At 48.4% G+C, this 15,873-nt stretch overlaps 1 protein-coding gene and 1 long non-coding RNA gene across 3 annotated transcripts; both read left to right on the top strand.

Moving 5' to 3' along the window:
• Nucleotides 1–704: 704 nt before the first annotated feature.
• Nucleotides 705–15,528, top strand: YWHAE (tyrosine 3-monooxygenase/tryptophan 5-monooxygenase activation protein epsilon). 2 transcript variants are annotated; one of them, XM_079955871.1, is made up of 7 exons: nucleotides 705–910; nucleotides 3,904–4,103; nucleotides 7,345–7,451; nucleotides 8,067–8,273; nucleotides 8,859–8,995; nucleotides 12,965–13,010; nucleotides 14,029–15,528. In XM_079955871.1, the coding sequence occupies exons 1-6, from the start codon at nucleotides 847–849 to the stop codon at nucleotides 12,970–12,972; spliced, it is 723 nt and encodes a 240-aa protein (XP_079811997.1). In that variant the 5' UTR covers nucleotides 705–846; the 3' UTR covers nucleotides 12,973–13,010; nucleotides 14,029–15,528. The 2 variants fall into 2 exon arrangements, with proteins under 2 accessions (XP_079811997.1, XP_079811996.1); XM_079955870.1 differs by lacking the exon at nucleotides 12,965–13,010 and having other exon boundaries at nucleotides 707–910.
• LOC307204323 lies at nucleotides 1,270–3,499 on the top strand. Its single transcript, XR_013833582.1, has 2 exons — nucleotides 1,270–3,158; nucleotides 3,194–3,499. It is a non-coding gene; the product is annotated as an uncharacterized lncRNA (long non-coding RNA).
• Nucleotides 15,529–15,873: the final 345 nt, after the last annotated feature.

Below are 15,873 nucleotides of genomic sequence, written 5' to 3'. Positions count from 1 at the left end.
TGGGCAGCAGATCTTTTGAGAAATAGTTATTTACTACTTTGCCAAAGTATATATTTGTATAAATTTGTAGACGTCCCTGCATCCGACAGGAAAAGTGTGAGTCCTTTTGAGAAGAGCAGGGGCAAGTCTCCTCCCTGACATTGCATTGCCATTGAGCAGGGGGGATGGGGAGGAGGCTGCGCAGGGTGACCAGGGTCCGGCCAGTGTGCCTGGGAAGGATGCAAGCGGGGTTGTGAGGCGCACCAGTGATGCAGAATGCATGCAGAGCGCCCCTTCTCAGATGCCGCCCCCCTCCCGAATGGAGTGCTCTTCCCCAGGACACACCTGTGGGCTTTATTTTAGTTATTGTATTTATATAGCACATTTTTCTTCAAAGGAGCTCACAACAGCCCTGTGAGGTAGGTTAGGCTGAGAGGCAGTGAGTGGCCCGAGGTCGCGCAATGAGTTTCAGGGTTGAGGGGCGGATTCGAACCCTGCTCTCCCGGGTCCTAGTCCGACCCTCTAACCGTTACGCCACAGGCCAGCCGCTGCGTGGCGCGAAGAGGCCGTCCGCCCCGCCCGCCGGACAACCGCTGGAGGCCAGGGCGGAAGCGGACGCCGCGGCTCTCGCGGTTGCTAGGGAGCCGCTGTTGCTATGGACGGGAGGGGGGAGGGAGGGAGAGCGCGCGTGCATAGCAGAGCGGTGCGCCTGCGCGCGCGGCCCGGATTGCCCGGATGTAGCGGGAGGAGGCGCCGCCGCCATCTTTGCCCGGAGAGCAGCGAGAGCTGATCGTGGTTGAGCCCCCCCCGCCGGACCATCGGTCTCCATCCGCCCCGCGCAGCCCCCGCCGCCCTCGCCCGACGGACATGGACGACCGGGAGGACCTCGTCTACCAGGCCAAGCTCGCCGAGCAGGCCGAACGCTACGATGGTGCGCGCGGGGGGCGACGACGACGCCGGCGGAGGCGGAGAGGGACGGAAGGGACGGAGGGAGGGAGGCAGCAGGCCGGCCAGCTAGCCGGGGAGCCAGAACAGGGCGGCGGCGGCGACCAAGGGCCAGCGGAGGGAGGGGCGGGCGGCTGCCTCGCTGGCTGGCGGAGGGGAGCGCCGGGCACAAAATGGCGGCGCAGGCCGGCAAGACGGGGCGGGCGGGGAGGCGGCGGCGGCGACAGAGGGAGAAGCGGCGGGGCGTGGGGGGGCGCACACAAAATGGCTGCCGCGCGCGACAGGCGCTGAAGACGCCGGCGGGGGAGCGGCGTGAGGGTCTCCTGGGCGGGGAGGGGGGGCTGCCGGGAGGACAAAAGCCCCACGCTGGGCCTGGGCGGCTCCCGGAGGTCTCGGCGGCGCAGAGGGGCGTGGCGGACGGAGGCGGAGAGCCAGCCGGAGGGCGACGCGGCTCCTTGTTCCGGGCGGGCAAATGGGCTCCCTCTCTTACGTCCACCCATTTCCCCGGTTCCCGCAGCCCCTGAACGCCTGGCGGGATGTGTGTGTGTGTGTGTGTGTGCACTGTCAGTTTCGCGCCCCGCACTGGGGACGGGCTCCCGAGGTGGGTCTTTTTTTGCCCCAAGCTGGTTACTTGAAGCGAACACTCCCCCCCCCCCAACGTGTTCCCTTGGAAAAGACCGGCGGAATTGTTGGGTATTCGCCATGCTCTTTTCCTCTCCTGGGGCTAAGCCTCGTTGAAAGCAGAGGGGCCGGCTTCTAGAATACCACTGCCCGTTATTAGGCTGGGGGAACAACCATTCTGAGACTCGCAGGAAGATAATCTCGGGGGGGGGGGGTAACTGGGAAATAGCATGCTTGCTTAGCTGCCATCACTGTCCCTTGCTGGGGAACTGAAGATGTGGGGATTGCTTAGGTCCATTTGCTCTAGTATTTAAAAGCATCTGCTGCTGTGAAACCCGGAAGCAAAAGTACACTCTCCGCTACACTCAGTTTCTCCTTAAGCTTTACAACCTGTAGGGAGTAAGCATTTACCTGGATTTGTGTGACACTGGCCCTTATCCTTTCTCCATGCTGAGGGGCAGGGAGGTTTGACGGGGCAGAGAGTATGGGGTGGTGCCCTTGTTCCTGTGGGTAGCACACATTGATCGCAGTGCAGGGAGGTCCTCTCCAAAGCAGGGGAGGGTGGAGCTGTCCAAGGCAGAAAGCCACTTGCTATTAGGTGGCCTGTTTCCATCCCATCCTGGCCATGAGGGCTGAGCTTACAATACAAGGAAGGCTGTATTTATTGAAAAGGAGCTGGGCTATTTGCAGTGACGTGTGGACACTGGGAGTTGTAAACGCTTGACCCAGCCGGCTTTTTGCAGTCTTCGCATAAAGTGCCCTTTAGCTCCTTTGTAGCTCCTTGAAGCCGCCACCTTTGTAGTTTATCCCTGGCCTGGGTAGCCTCGTCTTGGGCAAAGGAAAGTGGCAATGGCTTAGAGTGCTGAACAGCTTGTGACTACCACTCTTGGGCATGCCTGTGTGTTTTTTGTGATGACCTGGTTCCGTTTCACCTGTCTGCTTGAAATGTTAAGGCTCAGCTGACTTCTTATTTCACCTCACATGGTACATCTAAAGCATGGTAGGCTGCCTTTCAAAGGCTCCCTGCAGACCACAGGAGCTGAACATCACAGGTGCTCTTCTCCCTCCCCCTGCCCCTTCCAGGTTACAGCTGCTCTCCTTCCTTAACAACAAGAGGCAAGAGGTTCTCCCAGAGCAGGAGGCCTTTCCTGATTTTGAAAACTGAGCTTCAGAAGTGCAGTATAAGGTCAAAGGCACTCCCTGCTTGGCAGTGGCCTGGCAACCCCAGATGTTTGGGTAACTTCTAAGCATAAATGGGCATGAGACCATGAAGGTGCACTGAATATACTTCATTGCCCAATGTGTTTCAGGTTAAAACCTGTACTGAATTCTAGAAACATCATACATGCATAACTCGTTAGCATATTTTTAAGACTCCCGCCTGAATAACAGTATTGCTTTAAATTCTTTTGGGTAAATGTCTCCTGAGCATTTTTAGTGTCTCTCTCTCCCCTTTTGGTTCCTGCATTTGTTGCCTCTTCATCTTTCCTCTGCTAAAGCAGCCAGGTAACACCTCTTGTCCCCTGCTTCTTAGCCTTTCCAATGCTTCTGTTTCTGCCCTCTTCCCCTCCAAATTTAGAAACTTATATTTTGGAAGCAGAAGGAATTATGCAGTATAAACATAATATCAGTATAAACAGTATATCAGTATAATATCAGTATAAACAGATATCAGAATACAATCCGGTCATTTTCATCACTGTTCTCCAGCACACATCTGGCTCAGCATAGCTTGGAATGCCTTATCTTCTATCATATAGCAGATCTTGACTGCAGCTGGTGCCCAGTGATATGTGATGGTTGCCCCAAAGCAGCTTTACATAAAAAACTGGGCTTCCCTTTTAATATGGATACAATTTGGAGTTGGTTGATATATTTGTGCCCCATTTCTGATTATTGTTCTTTGCTACAGTGTCTATAAATCCACTGTAGTGAAGGCATCTTTTGTTTTCATGCTACATGTGCATGAACAGGAGAACACTTGAGGGCTGAAAAAGTTGTATGATGTACATCTAATCTGAGTAGCTGACCTGAAATCACAGCCCTGGTGGTTTGTAGCTCAGCACGTCAATGGTGCAGCTCATCAGCGCCCTTTCCTGGCTCCTTGGAATAGCATAATGGATGCAAAATGAAAGTGCTTTGGTGATAACAATCACACCACTTGAGTTCTTGTAGGTCTGTGAAGCTGTCCTGGGTTGTGCAAGTGGCTGCCTGCCTCCTGCCTCCCCTGCTCAGGTTTGTCCAGACTGACATTAATTCAAAGCCAGGCTTGTGTCTGGTTTGGTGATGGTTTTAAAATGAAGGGCATGGAGAGCAACTCTGCTCAAGCACACACAGACACACCTATTCTCTCTTTAGAAATGGTTGAGTCAATGAAGAAAGTAGCTGGGATGGATGTTGAACTGACCGTCGAAGAAAGGAACCTGCTGTCTGTTGCATACAAAAATGTAATTGGCGCTAGAAGAGCTTCTTGGAGAATAATCAGCAGCATTGAACAGAAAGAGGAAAACAAAGGTGGAGAAGACAAATTGAAGATGATCCGGGAGTATCGGCAAATGGTGAGTTCTCAGAAGAGAAGGGACCCCTGGGATGCTTGAGGGGCAGCTGGCGGGTTTTGCAACCCTACATGCAACACAGTCCAGTGGTTTGGGGGGGGGGCTCACAGACTCTGTTGTTGTTCCAAGCATCAGTGTGTGGGTTTTGCATTGTGGAACATCTCCAGCTGCACAGCCCTGCTGTTTAGGGTAGCCCTCAGGTAAGGGTTTCTTCACGATTTCTGTGTGATGGCTGTGTTTGGGATTAAGCAAGACTTTCCCCAGTGTAGACTGAGGCATGGGTGAGCTTGGGGATCCCCCTCCCTCCCCAACATCCCAGCTGCATAGTTCTGTTGGGCTCTTTGCCAGCAAAACTGTGTGTACCTTGCCCTGGTGTTTTGCTTGCGCTCTTCAGTCCCATTCAAGGTACACTTGGACCTTTCCTTGACCTGGGCAGCTGCTTCTTGAGGCACCTGCCCTCTTCCTGGTCTCTGCCTGTTCCGGTCAAGGTGCTGGGTATAAATGTGAAAGAGGAATGAGGAGCTGTCTTTAGGGCTGCTGGTTACATCACAGGCACACATTTCATCCTCAGCTTTGTAGCAAATCAACCAGGGTTGCTGGCGTTTATACTAACAACCGCAACTTTCACAGAAGGGACAAATCAGCTGGTTTGAGGGAACCGTTAAGATTTACAGAACTACCAAAGAGGGTAAAAAGCCCTGAAACAGCCCATTGGGAACAAAAACTTCCCAGTCGCTGTTTACCTTTTTCAAGGGATGGGAAAGATGGATAAGTGATGCTCAGGTACGGGGTGGGCAGAAAGGACCTTCTTAGAAAAGGGCTAGAACCCGAAACTAGAATCTCTTCACCTTGGAGAGTGTTGCTGCCCATCCTACTTGCTTAGACTGAATCCTGTAACAATAAGGCGATCTCTGCTTGTGAAATGCCTTTTCTGCTTTTAGAAGACAGTGGATTTGGTTGTTGGGCTTCTGGCCTTGGATGCTTCTCTAGGAGCCCCAATAGATTCAGGAAATGGGATTCTTAGAGCACAGGGCAAGCGTTCATTCGACCAGGAATAAAAAAAAACCTTCTGAAATGTAACGGACACAGAAGCAAACCCATGACTATCCTCTTCCAGTTAAGCACACATTTTCTGAACACAACTGCCAGTTTTATGGGATGGCTGTGAATTTAATTCTTTATATTTGCAGCCCTGTAACAATGTCACATGGTGTGTCATTAAATAAATAAGAAAGAAAGAAAGACAGAAAGACATTGTGTTGCATCTGATACAATAAAATAAGCCTTTAATAAGCTCCAGGGATAGCTCAGTTGGTTGGAGCAAGGTTTCCGATAATACCAAACTTGCAGGTTCAGTCTCCATATGGGACAACTGCATATTCCTGCATTGCAGGGTGTTGGACTAGATGATGCTCGGGGCCCCTTTCAGCTCTGTGTCTATGATTGCATGAAAACCATGGGCAATATAAAAGTCAAAGCAAAGAGCAAATCATGGTTCTGGAATTATGTGGAGGAGAGAAAAGTATCCACTCCCTTCACATCACTTGTTACATTTCTCCTTAGCTTTTCGGCTCTCTAAAGGTTGCATCCCATGGTGTCTCTTTGCACATGGAAGCTTCTATGAATTGGAGGGAATGGGGGGTTCCCTTTTCCTCTGCACCCTCCTCCTTCTTCTGACATTGGCTCTAGAGGGGCAGTATTTATGGGGCATGCAGGAGAAAGGGGGAATTGCAACAATTGGCTCCTGATCATGGAAACCCCTGTGGGAGCCAAGAGCACAAATGGTTAACCAGCCTTGGAGTGTGAACCTTTTCTCCTTGTGAAGATCTGCCCACTTCTCCAGTGCTTTGATATCCTTTTTGAAACCAGACAACCAGCCCTGTACCTGCATTTCAAGCACAGACAAATCATCTGTTTATATATAAGGCATGTATTATATCCATCCCTTTTCTCATAATGCCAAGTATTCAGTTTGTCATTGACTGCTGCAGCATAGAGTTTGGCCAACCATGGAAAGCCTGCAAGCAGGACATGAGCACAATAGCAACCCCCCCCCCCCCGGTGGATTCCACCACAGCACCAGGTCCGAATGGTCTCCTTTTGTTCCAAGTGGACAATCTTTGGGGTGGGGGATCCTTTGTTTGGCACCCATACCTACAATCGAGCATGCTGTCCTTTGCATAAAGATGATGGGAATCACTTGAACTGGGATTGTAAGGGAATAATGGGGGTGCCTCTGTGCTGTGGAAATGAAGCTGTCTAACAATGGGCATCCATAAGTCTGCACTGAAGCACAGTGAGGAATTTGCATCTTAGGCAAACCAAGCTCTGAAAAGTTCCCTGGATCTTTAAAGGGCTTTGTGTGTTGTATTCAGTTCATAACAGGAGATACATTGGTACCTTGGGTTATAGACGCTTCAGGTTACAGACTCCGCTAACCCAGAAATGGTACCTTGGGTTAAGAACTTTGCTTCAGGATGAGAACAGAAGTTGCGCAGCAGCGGGAGGCCCCATTAGCTAAAGTGGTACCTCAGGTTAAGAACAGTTTCAGGTTAAGAACGGACCTCCGGAAGGAATTAAGTTCTTAAACCCCGGGGTACCACTGTAGCGTCTCAACCTTGGATTCAAATAAGAGTTTAGGGTGAGCTGCTAGATCAAATAGCAAACCATTCAGTGGTCACTGGGAAATTAGGAATAACTTAGATCACCCTATTGCAGTGATCAGTTGGGAATGCATTTGCGCTACAGTGAATACACAGATAAGGGAACTGTTTCTGAAAGCTGAAGATTTTGGGATTAGAGTGAGGTGGAAGGATGTCGCTGTGAACAACAGCTGGGGGAAAAGTGGGCAAAAAGAATTCCCTACAGATCTGTGGGACACCTGATGAAATTTGTGCATCTCCCCACCCAATCCCTGCCTTGGATTGCAAAACAACAGCTAGCCCAGCAGGCCTCTTCCTTCAGACCCTCCATTCTGCCCCTGGGGCATTTAAGTGGGGCACGGGGTGCAAAGTGGCCTCTCTGCTCCTACTTTGTATACCTCTTGTGCTTGTAGGGGAGGGAGGTAAATCCTTGAGTCAGAAACTTTACCTGGGCTGGAGGCAGGGATTAGAAGGCAAAGCAGCACACTTTTCCACAGGAGTGAGACTGATGATTATTCAAAAATTCTGTTAAAGTTCTGTTTGTTTATTCATTGGCAGCAGGTTTTCTGAACTGGCCATTCTTTTTTCCTCTCTCCCCCAAGGTTGAGACTGAATTGAAACTAATCTGTTGTGATATTCTGGACGTACTGGACAAACACCTCATTCCAGCAGCCAACACTGGCGAATCCAAGGTTTTCTATTATAAAATGTAGGTGTGAAATGGGGAAGGTGCCTTAACTTTGATGCTTGTGGGTAGAATGGGTTCTTCTCAAAGGTGACGGGATCCTCCCTAGTGGTGTAACATGTTGGGAGGCAGGGGCAGGAGGGGATGAACAGTTCTCCTCCTGCCCCCTCCAGAAGGAAGCAGAAGTTCGGAGAGAAATGGAAGCATTTGTAATACTTTTCATCCGTTCTTGTATAATATTGTTAAGAACATAAAATGTATTGTGAACAACATAGCAAGCATTAGTTAGCACATAGAATTATACTCCTATATTTATTAAGTTTGACATGAATGAACGCCTTGCCTTTATTCAGACAGTAAACTAGCTACTTCACCATAATGTAACAAACATTTCATGCTTTTTTTTTGGGGGGGGAGATTACGTTTAAGGCAGAAAACTATCAGTAAAGAAAAGGAAATTGTATTATTTGAGCTTAGAAACAAATCAGTCTTTACAGTCAACAGCTTGCATAGCTGGTTATTTATTTATTTATTTTATATATTTAAATTTCTGCTTAAATGTTCTATATGGAATGCTATGCCAGCTGGTAAGCTGTTGAAGTAAGCAATGTTTTCTTCTTTCCTTCCACCTGCCCCCAGGAAAGGGGACTACCACAGGTATCTTGCAGAGTTTGCCACAGGAAACGACAGGAAGGAAGCTGCTGAGAACAGCCTGGTGGCTTACAAAGCTGCTAGTGACATTGCAATGACAGAACTTCCTCCAACACATCCCATCCGCCTAGGACTTGCCCTCAACTTCTCTGTTTTCTACTATGAAATCCTTAATTCTCCTGACCGCGCCTGCAGGTGAGGAGCAGCCCCCCGCATGGGAGGGTTTGGGGGAGGTGCTGCCTGCTAAGCAGAGTTCTTAAGGTTATCTCCAGCTCTGATCAGGGGTGAGAAGCAGAAGATGTCAGGGCAGGTGGGTGGGTGTAGCAGCTGCCACTGCTTCTGGGCCTCTGGGCCTGTTGGAGTGTGCAGCCAGGTAGGCATGCAAAAGGGTCGCCCTTGTGTGCCCGCCCATACACCCCTGGTCATCTTTGGGGGTTAAAACTTTGCTCCCCTGGTGAGAGACAAAAGGTGGAGAGAATCCTGAGAGTGCTGTAGAAGTGGGCAGTGGCATCTCAGTGGCGGGTTTGCATAAGAGCCCTGCAGCTAAAGGGAGGCCACCTATTCTAGCCTCCTGTTCTCACAGTGGCCCAAGGGAAGCCCACGAGTAGGACTTGAGTGCAACAGCTCTCCCCTCACACAGTTTCCAGGAACTGGCATTGAGGAGCATTGCTGCCTCCAACCATTGTGGCTAGGAGCCATTGCTAGCCTTGTCCTCCATGAATTTCTTTTGATTTGTTAGATCTGGTATCTCGGAACACTGTGTCATCTGTCTCCTTGTAGGTTGGCAAAAGCAGCTTTTGATGATGCTATTGCAGAACTGGATACGCTGAGTGAAGAAAGCTATAAGGATTCTACACTTATCATGCAGTTGTTACGTGATAACCTGACACTATGGACTTCAGACATGCAGGGTGACGGTGAGTAGCTGATGATTCTCCAGCCTTAATCTTAACATGGGAGAGAGCAAGTGGGGCAGAAGGTTGCAGTGCATCCCCATGGTTCCAGCTAGCCTGGAACAGGAAGTCTGTCACATTGGTTAGGCCGTTGTGGGGGCCACGGTATTTAAGAAGTAGGGAAGAGATAGGGGACACTTTTTCTCCCTCCCAGCTGAGCACCTTGGGACTGTCAGCCTCAAAGCTGAGTCTTTTAATGCTTATATTTTTGAGGACATTCAGTTCTGATTCCCCATCTAGGATTCTTACTGGCATGACACCAGAAATGCTCCAGTTCTTCTTCTCCATATTTTCAACTGACACATGGATAGTCTCTTGTCTTTTTCCAGGTTTCAACCATAAATGATTGATTGATTGATTGATTGATAGATAAACGGACACAGTCTGCCTTCCAGTTTATGTTGACCCTTTTCCCTTTCCCATGGGCTCAGCTGCAAGTATTTTTTAAAACTTACCTTTTCCTTTTAGTTTTTCCACAGTTTTTTAATTGCATACTTGCATACTTAGGTGTGCCTAAGGATCTCCGTAGTATGTATAAGCCACTGCATTGATAGATGCTCAGCCACTTGAATTTGCTGTTGGAGGGGTGACTGCTGTGGCCTCCCCTTCTAGCAGGGCAGCTCTTGTTCAGGGTGCCATACATCTACTCCGCCCTCCAAGTTACTAGGAACTGTCAGGAGCCCAAGCAGGGCTTTTCCTCAGCACTCCTCATTTTCTTTTCCAGCTCTTCAATGTGCTCATGTGACTGTTTTTCTGGGGTTGCATTTGCTTTTTCCTTTCAGCTACACTCCTGTGAGCCTTGTTCTCATTCTTCTTCTGTGGCCTTGTTTTGGGCTCATTCAGTGACTGCATTTGCTACTGCAGTGAGTTGTCATCTCTGGGTGACAGGCAGGAGGAGGGTTTTTCTTATGTACCTCAAGCATTTAGTTTGAGAATCACAATTTTAAAATTCATTACAAGCAACCCACTCCCCCACTTACGCAGAAGATATGTTCCGAGGCCTTCACTCATCAGCGAAATTGCATATATTTGAAGAACCATTGAAAAAGCCTGCAAACAACCCCCCCTTCCCCGTGATGCTTTTGGGTCACTTCTGGGTTTAGCGTGCTCCACTATTGCACACACATTTAGCACATGCAAACGGGTGGGGTGCCTGTATTATGCATATTGCTGATTGCCTCAGAAAAACATTTCTCTAGGCAAAAATACATTGGGTACGAAACAATGTTAAGGCAGCAGAAATGCAGTCACTTCAATATTGAATCCAGGCCTAGCATTAAAAAGCAAACAAGGACAAGCCACAAAATACATCACAGATAAAAAGAGTTCAAAAGGCCATGAGGGCAGAAAGCAGCCAGTTGCCATCATGAACTTTACATGTCAGCTGGGGTCCCACGGAGAAGCCTTGGTTCCACATAGCGGGCAGTTTGATTCCCTCAGTTTAACTGTGAATGCTGGAAGAAACTTGTTCAGTCCCAGACTAGTTGCAAAGCGTGAATTGAAGTGAGGAAAAGAAAGCGATGGTCATGATCTCATGAGATGTTTCTGTTGAGACCACCAGCATCATAACGGGGTGTGTTTATTTATAGGGGCTGACCTTTAGTTTCAGAATTATGATCAGTCTTTTGAAAAAGACAAAATTCACTTTCCCAGCTGGAACTTTGCTGCTGTTTAAAATCAGGAATGCCTGGCCATCATTCGTTTGGTCCTCTGCAACAAAATAAAAGTGGTCAGATAGTTTCCTCTTTGTTGAAAAAGAAGCATCATCATAATTTTCACCATTCACGTGGCAGATCTTTCATCTCATGGGATGGAAAGGTGTTCTGGTAGCTTGACTTGGCATTGGTAAATGCAGAACTGGTAACAGTGCAGAATGTTGGTGGCTGGAAGGAGGGGAATGCACTTGTGCTTGGTACATGATCCAGACAAGGTGTGGGGTGGCATCGCATGGAACCAGAACAAGTGAAATGGAGCTGAGCACCTTGTCTTGGGTCCTGTAGGAAACCGACCCTCCTGGCCACTAATAGTTGGAGTGCCAGTCCTGGTGGAGCTAATGTGGCACCCAGCATGCTCAGAGGGGTCCTGAAGTTTTCAAGAGTACAAAGCAGCATTTGTTGCTGATAACTCTCCCCCTCCCCCCCCCAAAAAGAATCCCCAAGGCCGGTGATGAGGGGGAGAGGAGCAAAAGAAGCTCCATACTGCGTCAAACCATTGATCCACCCAATCTGATAATGTCTGCGCTGACTAGCATAAGCTCAGCAGGGTTTCAGGCAGGGAGTCTTCCGACCCTACTTGAACACACTGAGGACTGAATGTGGGGCCTTCTGCTTGCAAGGCCAGGTGCTCTGTCAGGTGCTCTACCCCAAATGGACTAGATGTTTTTCATCACAAACAGGGAGCACTCCATGCTGCACATGCCAGTGCAATAATTGTAGTAGTATTTGGTGTGGGATACTTTCACACACATTCTCAGGTAGTCAGCAAATTGGCCAGATTTGGATTCCAACAGTTATTTTTTCCGGACGGTTGGTACGTTAAAAGGGGGGGGGGGCAAGCACATGGCTCTTTCCCAGGCAGAATTAAGGAAAAGCGCTTTTAGGACAGGTGGCCTTGGGCTTCGTTTTGTCAGACTTGGACGCTCCACTCCCAGCTAGAAAACAGACCCCCTCTCCAAAACCCTGTTCTCCACCCAGCTCTTCACTGTTGCAGCACTCCTCGAGTCTTACCACAGGCACACCATTCAGCACCAAGGTGGGGTTCATCTAGCAGAAATGGTTTTGCTGGTGAAGCCAGTATTTCTCTTCTCGGGGAAATCTTAAGTGTTGCTGTCAACCCTCATTTTCATTCAACTCAGTATTAAAAAGTCCAGTACCTTTCTGGGTCAGGAGTGAGGCGGCAGCAGGAGAGAAGGGCTTTTTAAAATCAATTTTAATATGTCCTATCTTTGTATTTATGCAACACATAAAATTTATGCTTTTTGTATTGTGTACATACCATTGTTTATATGGTTTTGTAATTTTTGCATAAATTTTTCTATGTTGTTACCCACTCTGGAATTGAATTTTTTTTTTTTTTTAGTGAAGAGTGGACTATAAATACTGTAAACAAAACAGAACAAATCCAAATTAGAATAGTTAAACAATAATAAAGCAAAAAGTTAAAACCACTGCAATCACAGCAACCAGTATTAAAACCAGTATGGAGCGTTGCATGGTGCACAGATCTCAAATCACTAAAATAGATGCACCCGTTGCAGTAAAAATGCCTGGGAGGACGAAAAGGTGTTCACTGGGTACTCAAAAGGTCATCCTGTGGACTGCCACCTTCCAGAAGGCCCTGCCCCCACCTCAGCTGCTCAAGGAAGTATCAAAAGAGCAGCAAGGGGTAATCCATTCCTCCTTTTCTGCTTTTGGGGGAAGTTAATTGGTTTTTCATTCAGTAGTCCTCCGTATTGTGAAATACAGGCAGCAAGCATTTCACATGGGGTGTCCTTTCCCAGCCCCTATGCACGTCAGCGGAGGGCATATAAGCATGCTCTGCCCCACTCCAGTCTTCTTTCGGGTCCAAAAAGACCAGTGCGTCTGCGATTGTGTGTCAGTTAGACCTGCTTAAAGTGGTCACTGCCTGTGTGCTAAAATGACACCCAGGGAAAAGATGCATGCTTAGGAATCCACTTCAGGATGACTGATTCTGCCTCAAAAGTTATTGGTTCGAGTTGTGAGAAAGTGTGAAGGGTGAAAAGGGAGCATCAGTGCACAGTGGCAGTTCCCAGGTGTGCCTGACTTTTGTGTGCGCTGGTATCTTTGCAGTCCCTTTCCTAACCAGCCAGATTGGGCTTGCCACATTCCCATCTCCTGCTTTCCGTAAACATTATACTTGGGCTCATTTGCTGCCTTTCTCTAACTCCTGTTTCCCCCCCTTTCTGTTGTGTAGATTCTTAAAAGGAACTCCACCTGTTCATTTTCTAAAACTCTACTTTGTAAGTCTTCATGGTTACTTGGGGAGTGACTGTTTTCCTCCTTGGCACTAATGCTCGTGGTCCTGCTTGCGTATCTTGATTCTTTCAGGGCTGTGCACCAGCTCACCTGCTTCCCATAGGTTCTGAATATGGGCCATTGGCATTGGGTTTCTGGAGACCTGGGCAGGCCCCCTTAAGTGCTTGCTCTTCAGGCAGTTTTCAATACGTTTCTGTGCCTCTCAAAATGGCAAAGCTTAACTTCTGCACTGCCAGGGCTCCCCTGAGCTTATCAGTTCAGTGGCCCCCATGAAGGGGCCTGGCACGTGCAGTGACGCATCCCTTCCACTTCTTGCAAGAGGAGTGCCAGGAGGGAGAGGCACAGATGGCATTTTGGCCTTCTTGTTCTTCTGGTTGATCCAAGTCCTGCATGTCTGGGGCTAGATCCATGTTAGGCGTGTTCTGCTTTGGATGTAGGGGTCCATGCTTGTGTGTGTAAGGTCAGGCACCAACTGGTTAGTGGCAGAGGGCAGTGGAGCAGTCTGTGTTCATTGCATGCTTCAGTCTGAGGAGGTGGCTCCAAATTAACGCCAAGCATGTGAACAGCCTTGGTCAAAACAACCCTTTCTGTAACCTTTGGCACAAGGCTGCTTGTGTTGGAGTTGCAAAGTAACCATTAAAACAGTGTTTGCCTTCTGCAGAGCAGGTTTGCAGGGTAGACTAACAGTGTGTTGCTGTAGAGATAGGAGCCACTAAAAAGAGCCATGGTCCTAGGGAGAAAGGAGGAAGGCGTTTCTTTTGGCTGTAGAAGTTACTTGGTTATTTTGGATGCTTGTTTTGATGGCCAGCATTTGCGCTTTCACCAATGCGGGGGGGGGCTGCTCTTGTGACTGTCAGGCACCCCTTGCTGGGCTGCCCACTTGTCCTGCCGCTGCTGTGAGGGGCCAAGCTCTGTAGGTGAATCCTGGCAGGCAGAGGCCTCAACGACAGGGTGATCTGCTGTCCTACAGCCATGGCCTAATTCTGTTGTTTTCCTTCCCAGGTGAAGAACAGAGTAAAGAAGCGCTGCAGGATGTGGAAGATGAGAACCAGTGAGACATCAAGGCCAATAAGAGACCCCCATCTTTGTCCCCCTTCTACCGCACCCACTCCCATAAGCCCCTCAGTGTCCCTGGGAACCATCTGATCTGACGTTTGTGATGGGCCCCAGAATTTAGGTTCCTACCCTGTTGGTTTTTTTACACAGTTGAAAAGTTCTTTAAAAGGCAAGAGTGAATGTCTGTGGATTTTACTGGTGCCAGCTTTCAGTTTCTTTTAAGACACTAACCGGACTGGCTGCATAGAGGCTTTTTCTGCATTCCTGTGTTGTCTTCTGTCAGTGTTGGAGGTGACATCTGGAAGCCATTAGAATTCTAGCAGAGGCTTGCACTGTAGAGTGCATGTGTTGGCATTTTTCATTTTTTATAATTGTTTAAACAATTTTATATGAGTGTTTAGAATTGGGCGTTTAGCTTGGAGTTACCGGTTTCATTGGGACAGTTCTTGTAGTGGTTTTGCTGTAAAAGAAAAAACAAAAAGCAAAAAAAAAATAATCCAACTGTGCTGAGATGATGTTGCTGCAACAGACGGTGCTGGTAACGGTTCAACAATCCGTGGCTGCTCATTCTTGCCTTCTCTTTACTTTCCCTCCAAGCAGGTTAGCATTGAAGGTGGCGTTGAAAGCCTGCATGTGTGTTCAATATTTTTCTCTCCCTCCCCCCTCCCTTTTCGCTAGCTCAACCTCTTTTGTTCAGTATGTGTAACTTGAAGCTAATTTGTACTACTGGATATCTGACTGGAGCCACAGATACAGGATCTGTATTGTTCTTACTGAAACACAGCATGGAATTAACATTAAACTTAAATAAAACAACCCTAAATTAAAATGATGCCAAATACTACTGCTACTTTACCCTGGTAAATGTTTAGCAAGAGCTGCAGACCGAACAAGTAGCAGGAAAAGTGTTACTTAATGGAAGAGAGGCTGGCTGTATCAAAATGGAGAGGGCCATCACCAGAATTTGTGGGTCTCAATTGGCGGCTGCCCAGAGAGCGCAAACTTGGGCACTGAATCAATCTGAGGTGGTTCAGTCTGCTTAATTGTTGCATTGCGAGGAAACAGTTTTTATCAGGGAAGCAGCAAGGCAGACGCCTGCCTAACTGGGTCAAAAATTTGTACTCTGGTTGAGCTAGAACACCTTTTTGAAAACCAAGCCATGCTCCCTTTCATTTCTTAACGGCTCTGTTTCCTTTCAAAGTTCAACTCCGCTGTTAGCTGTGCTCAGACCTTTTGGTCACATGCTGACAAAACACTGAAAGGATTGTGGGGAAGCCTTCCGGCCCCAAAAACTGTTCCTTGGCTGCTTCAGCCTCCTTCTGCTAATGCCTTGTACCCTCCTTCTGGTCTGAACTGTCTCCTTGCCTTTTAGCTTCATCTGGGCTTTCCCCTCTGGCTGAGCAGTGAGTCTGTTGGATAAATAAAATACTGTGTCAAGATTCTGCACCTCAGACTGCTCTCTACTGAACCCTCTCAAAAGTGGGAAATGCTTCAGCACTCAACCAGCATCTGCCAGGCCCCCATCAGTCTCCATCCCTTGCAGTAATATGCTTAGTGATGCCTTTCAGTACCCTTCTTGGTGAGGGGGTAGGGGCTTGGGGGTTTTAACAGTGTTTCCCTCTTGAATGATGCCAAGAATTGTAGTCAGTATTGGAGGGTTAAAATGGATTGCTTGATTCAAGTGCCCATTCCTTTCAGCAGCCGCCCATTTTCATTTTTTAGAGCTGTTCCCTTCTCCCACCCCCCACCCCCCATTTCTCAAAATGCCAAATGAGCCAGTGGTATGGCGAG

Source organism: Podarcis cretensis (genome assembly GCF_951804945.1).
Source record: "Podarcis cretensis genome assembly, chromosome: 15".
NCBI classification, from domain to species: domain Eukaryota; kingdom Metazoa; phylum Chordata; class Lepidosauria; order Squamata; family Lacertidae; genus Podarcis; species Podarcis cretensis.
Note: the sequence above shows the minus strand (reverse complement) of the source record. Positions and strands in the feature narration are given on the sequence as shown.

Bases quoted from the DNA above. Each gene is read 5' to 3' on its own strand.
- YWHAE (XM_079955870.1), top strand. From the start codon at position 847: ATGGACGACCGGGAGGACCTCGTCTACCAGGCCAAGCTCGCCGAGCAG. The intron at 4,104-7,344 runs GTGAGTTCTCAG...CTCTCCCCCAAG, and splicing joins TCCGGGAGTATCGGCAAATG to GTTGAGACTGAATTGAAACT. The intron at 8,996-14,028 runs GTGAGTAGCTGA...TTTCCTTCCCAG, and splicing joins TTCAGACATGCAGGGTGACG to GTGAAGAACAGAGTAAAGAA.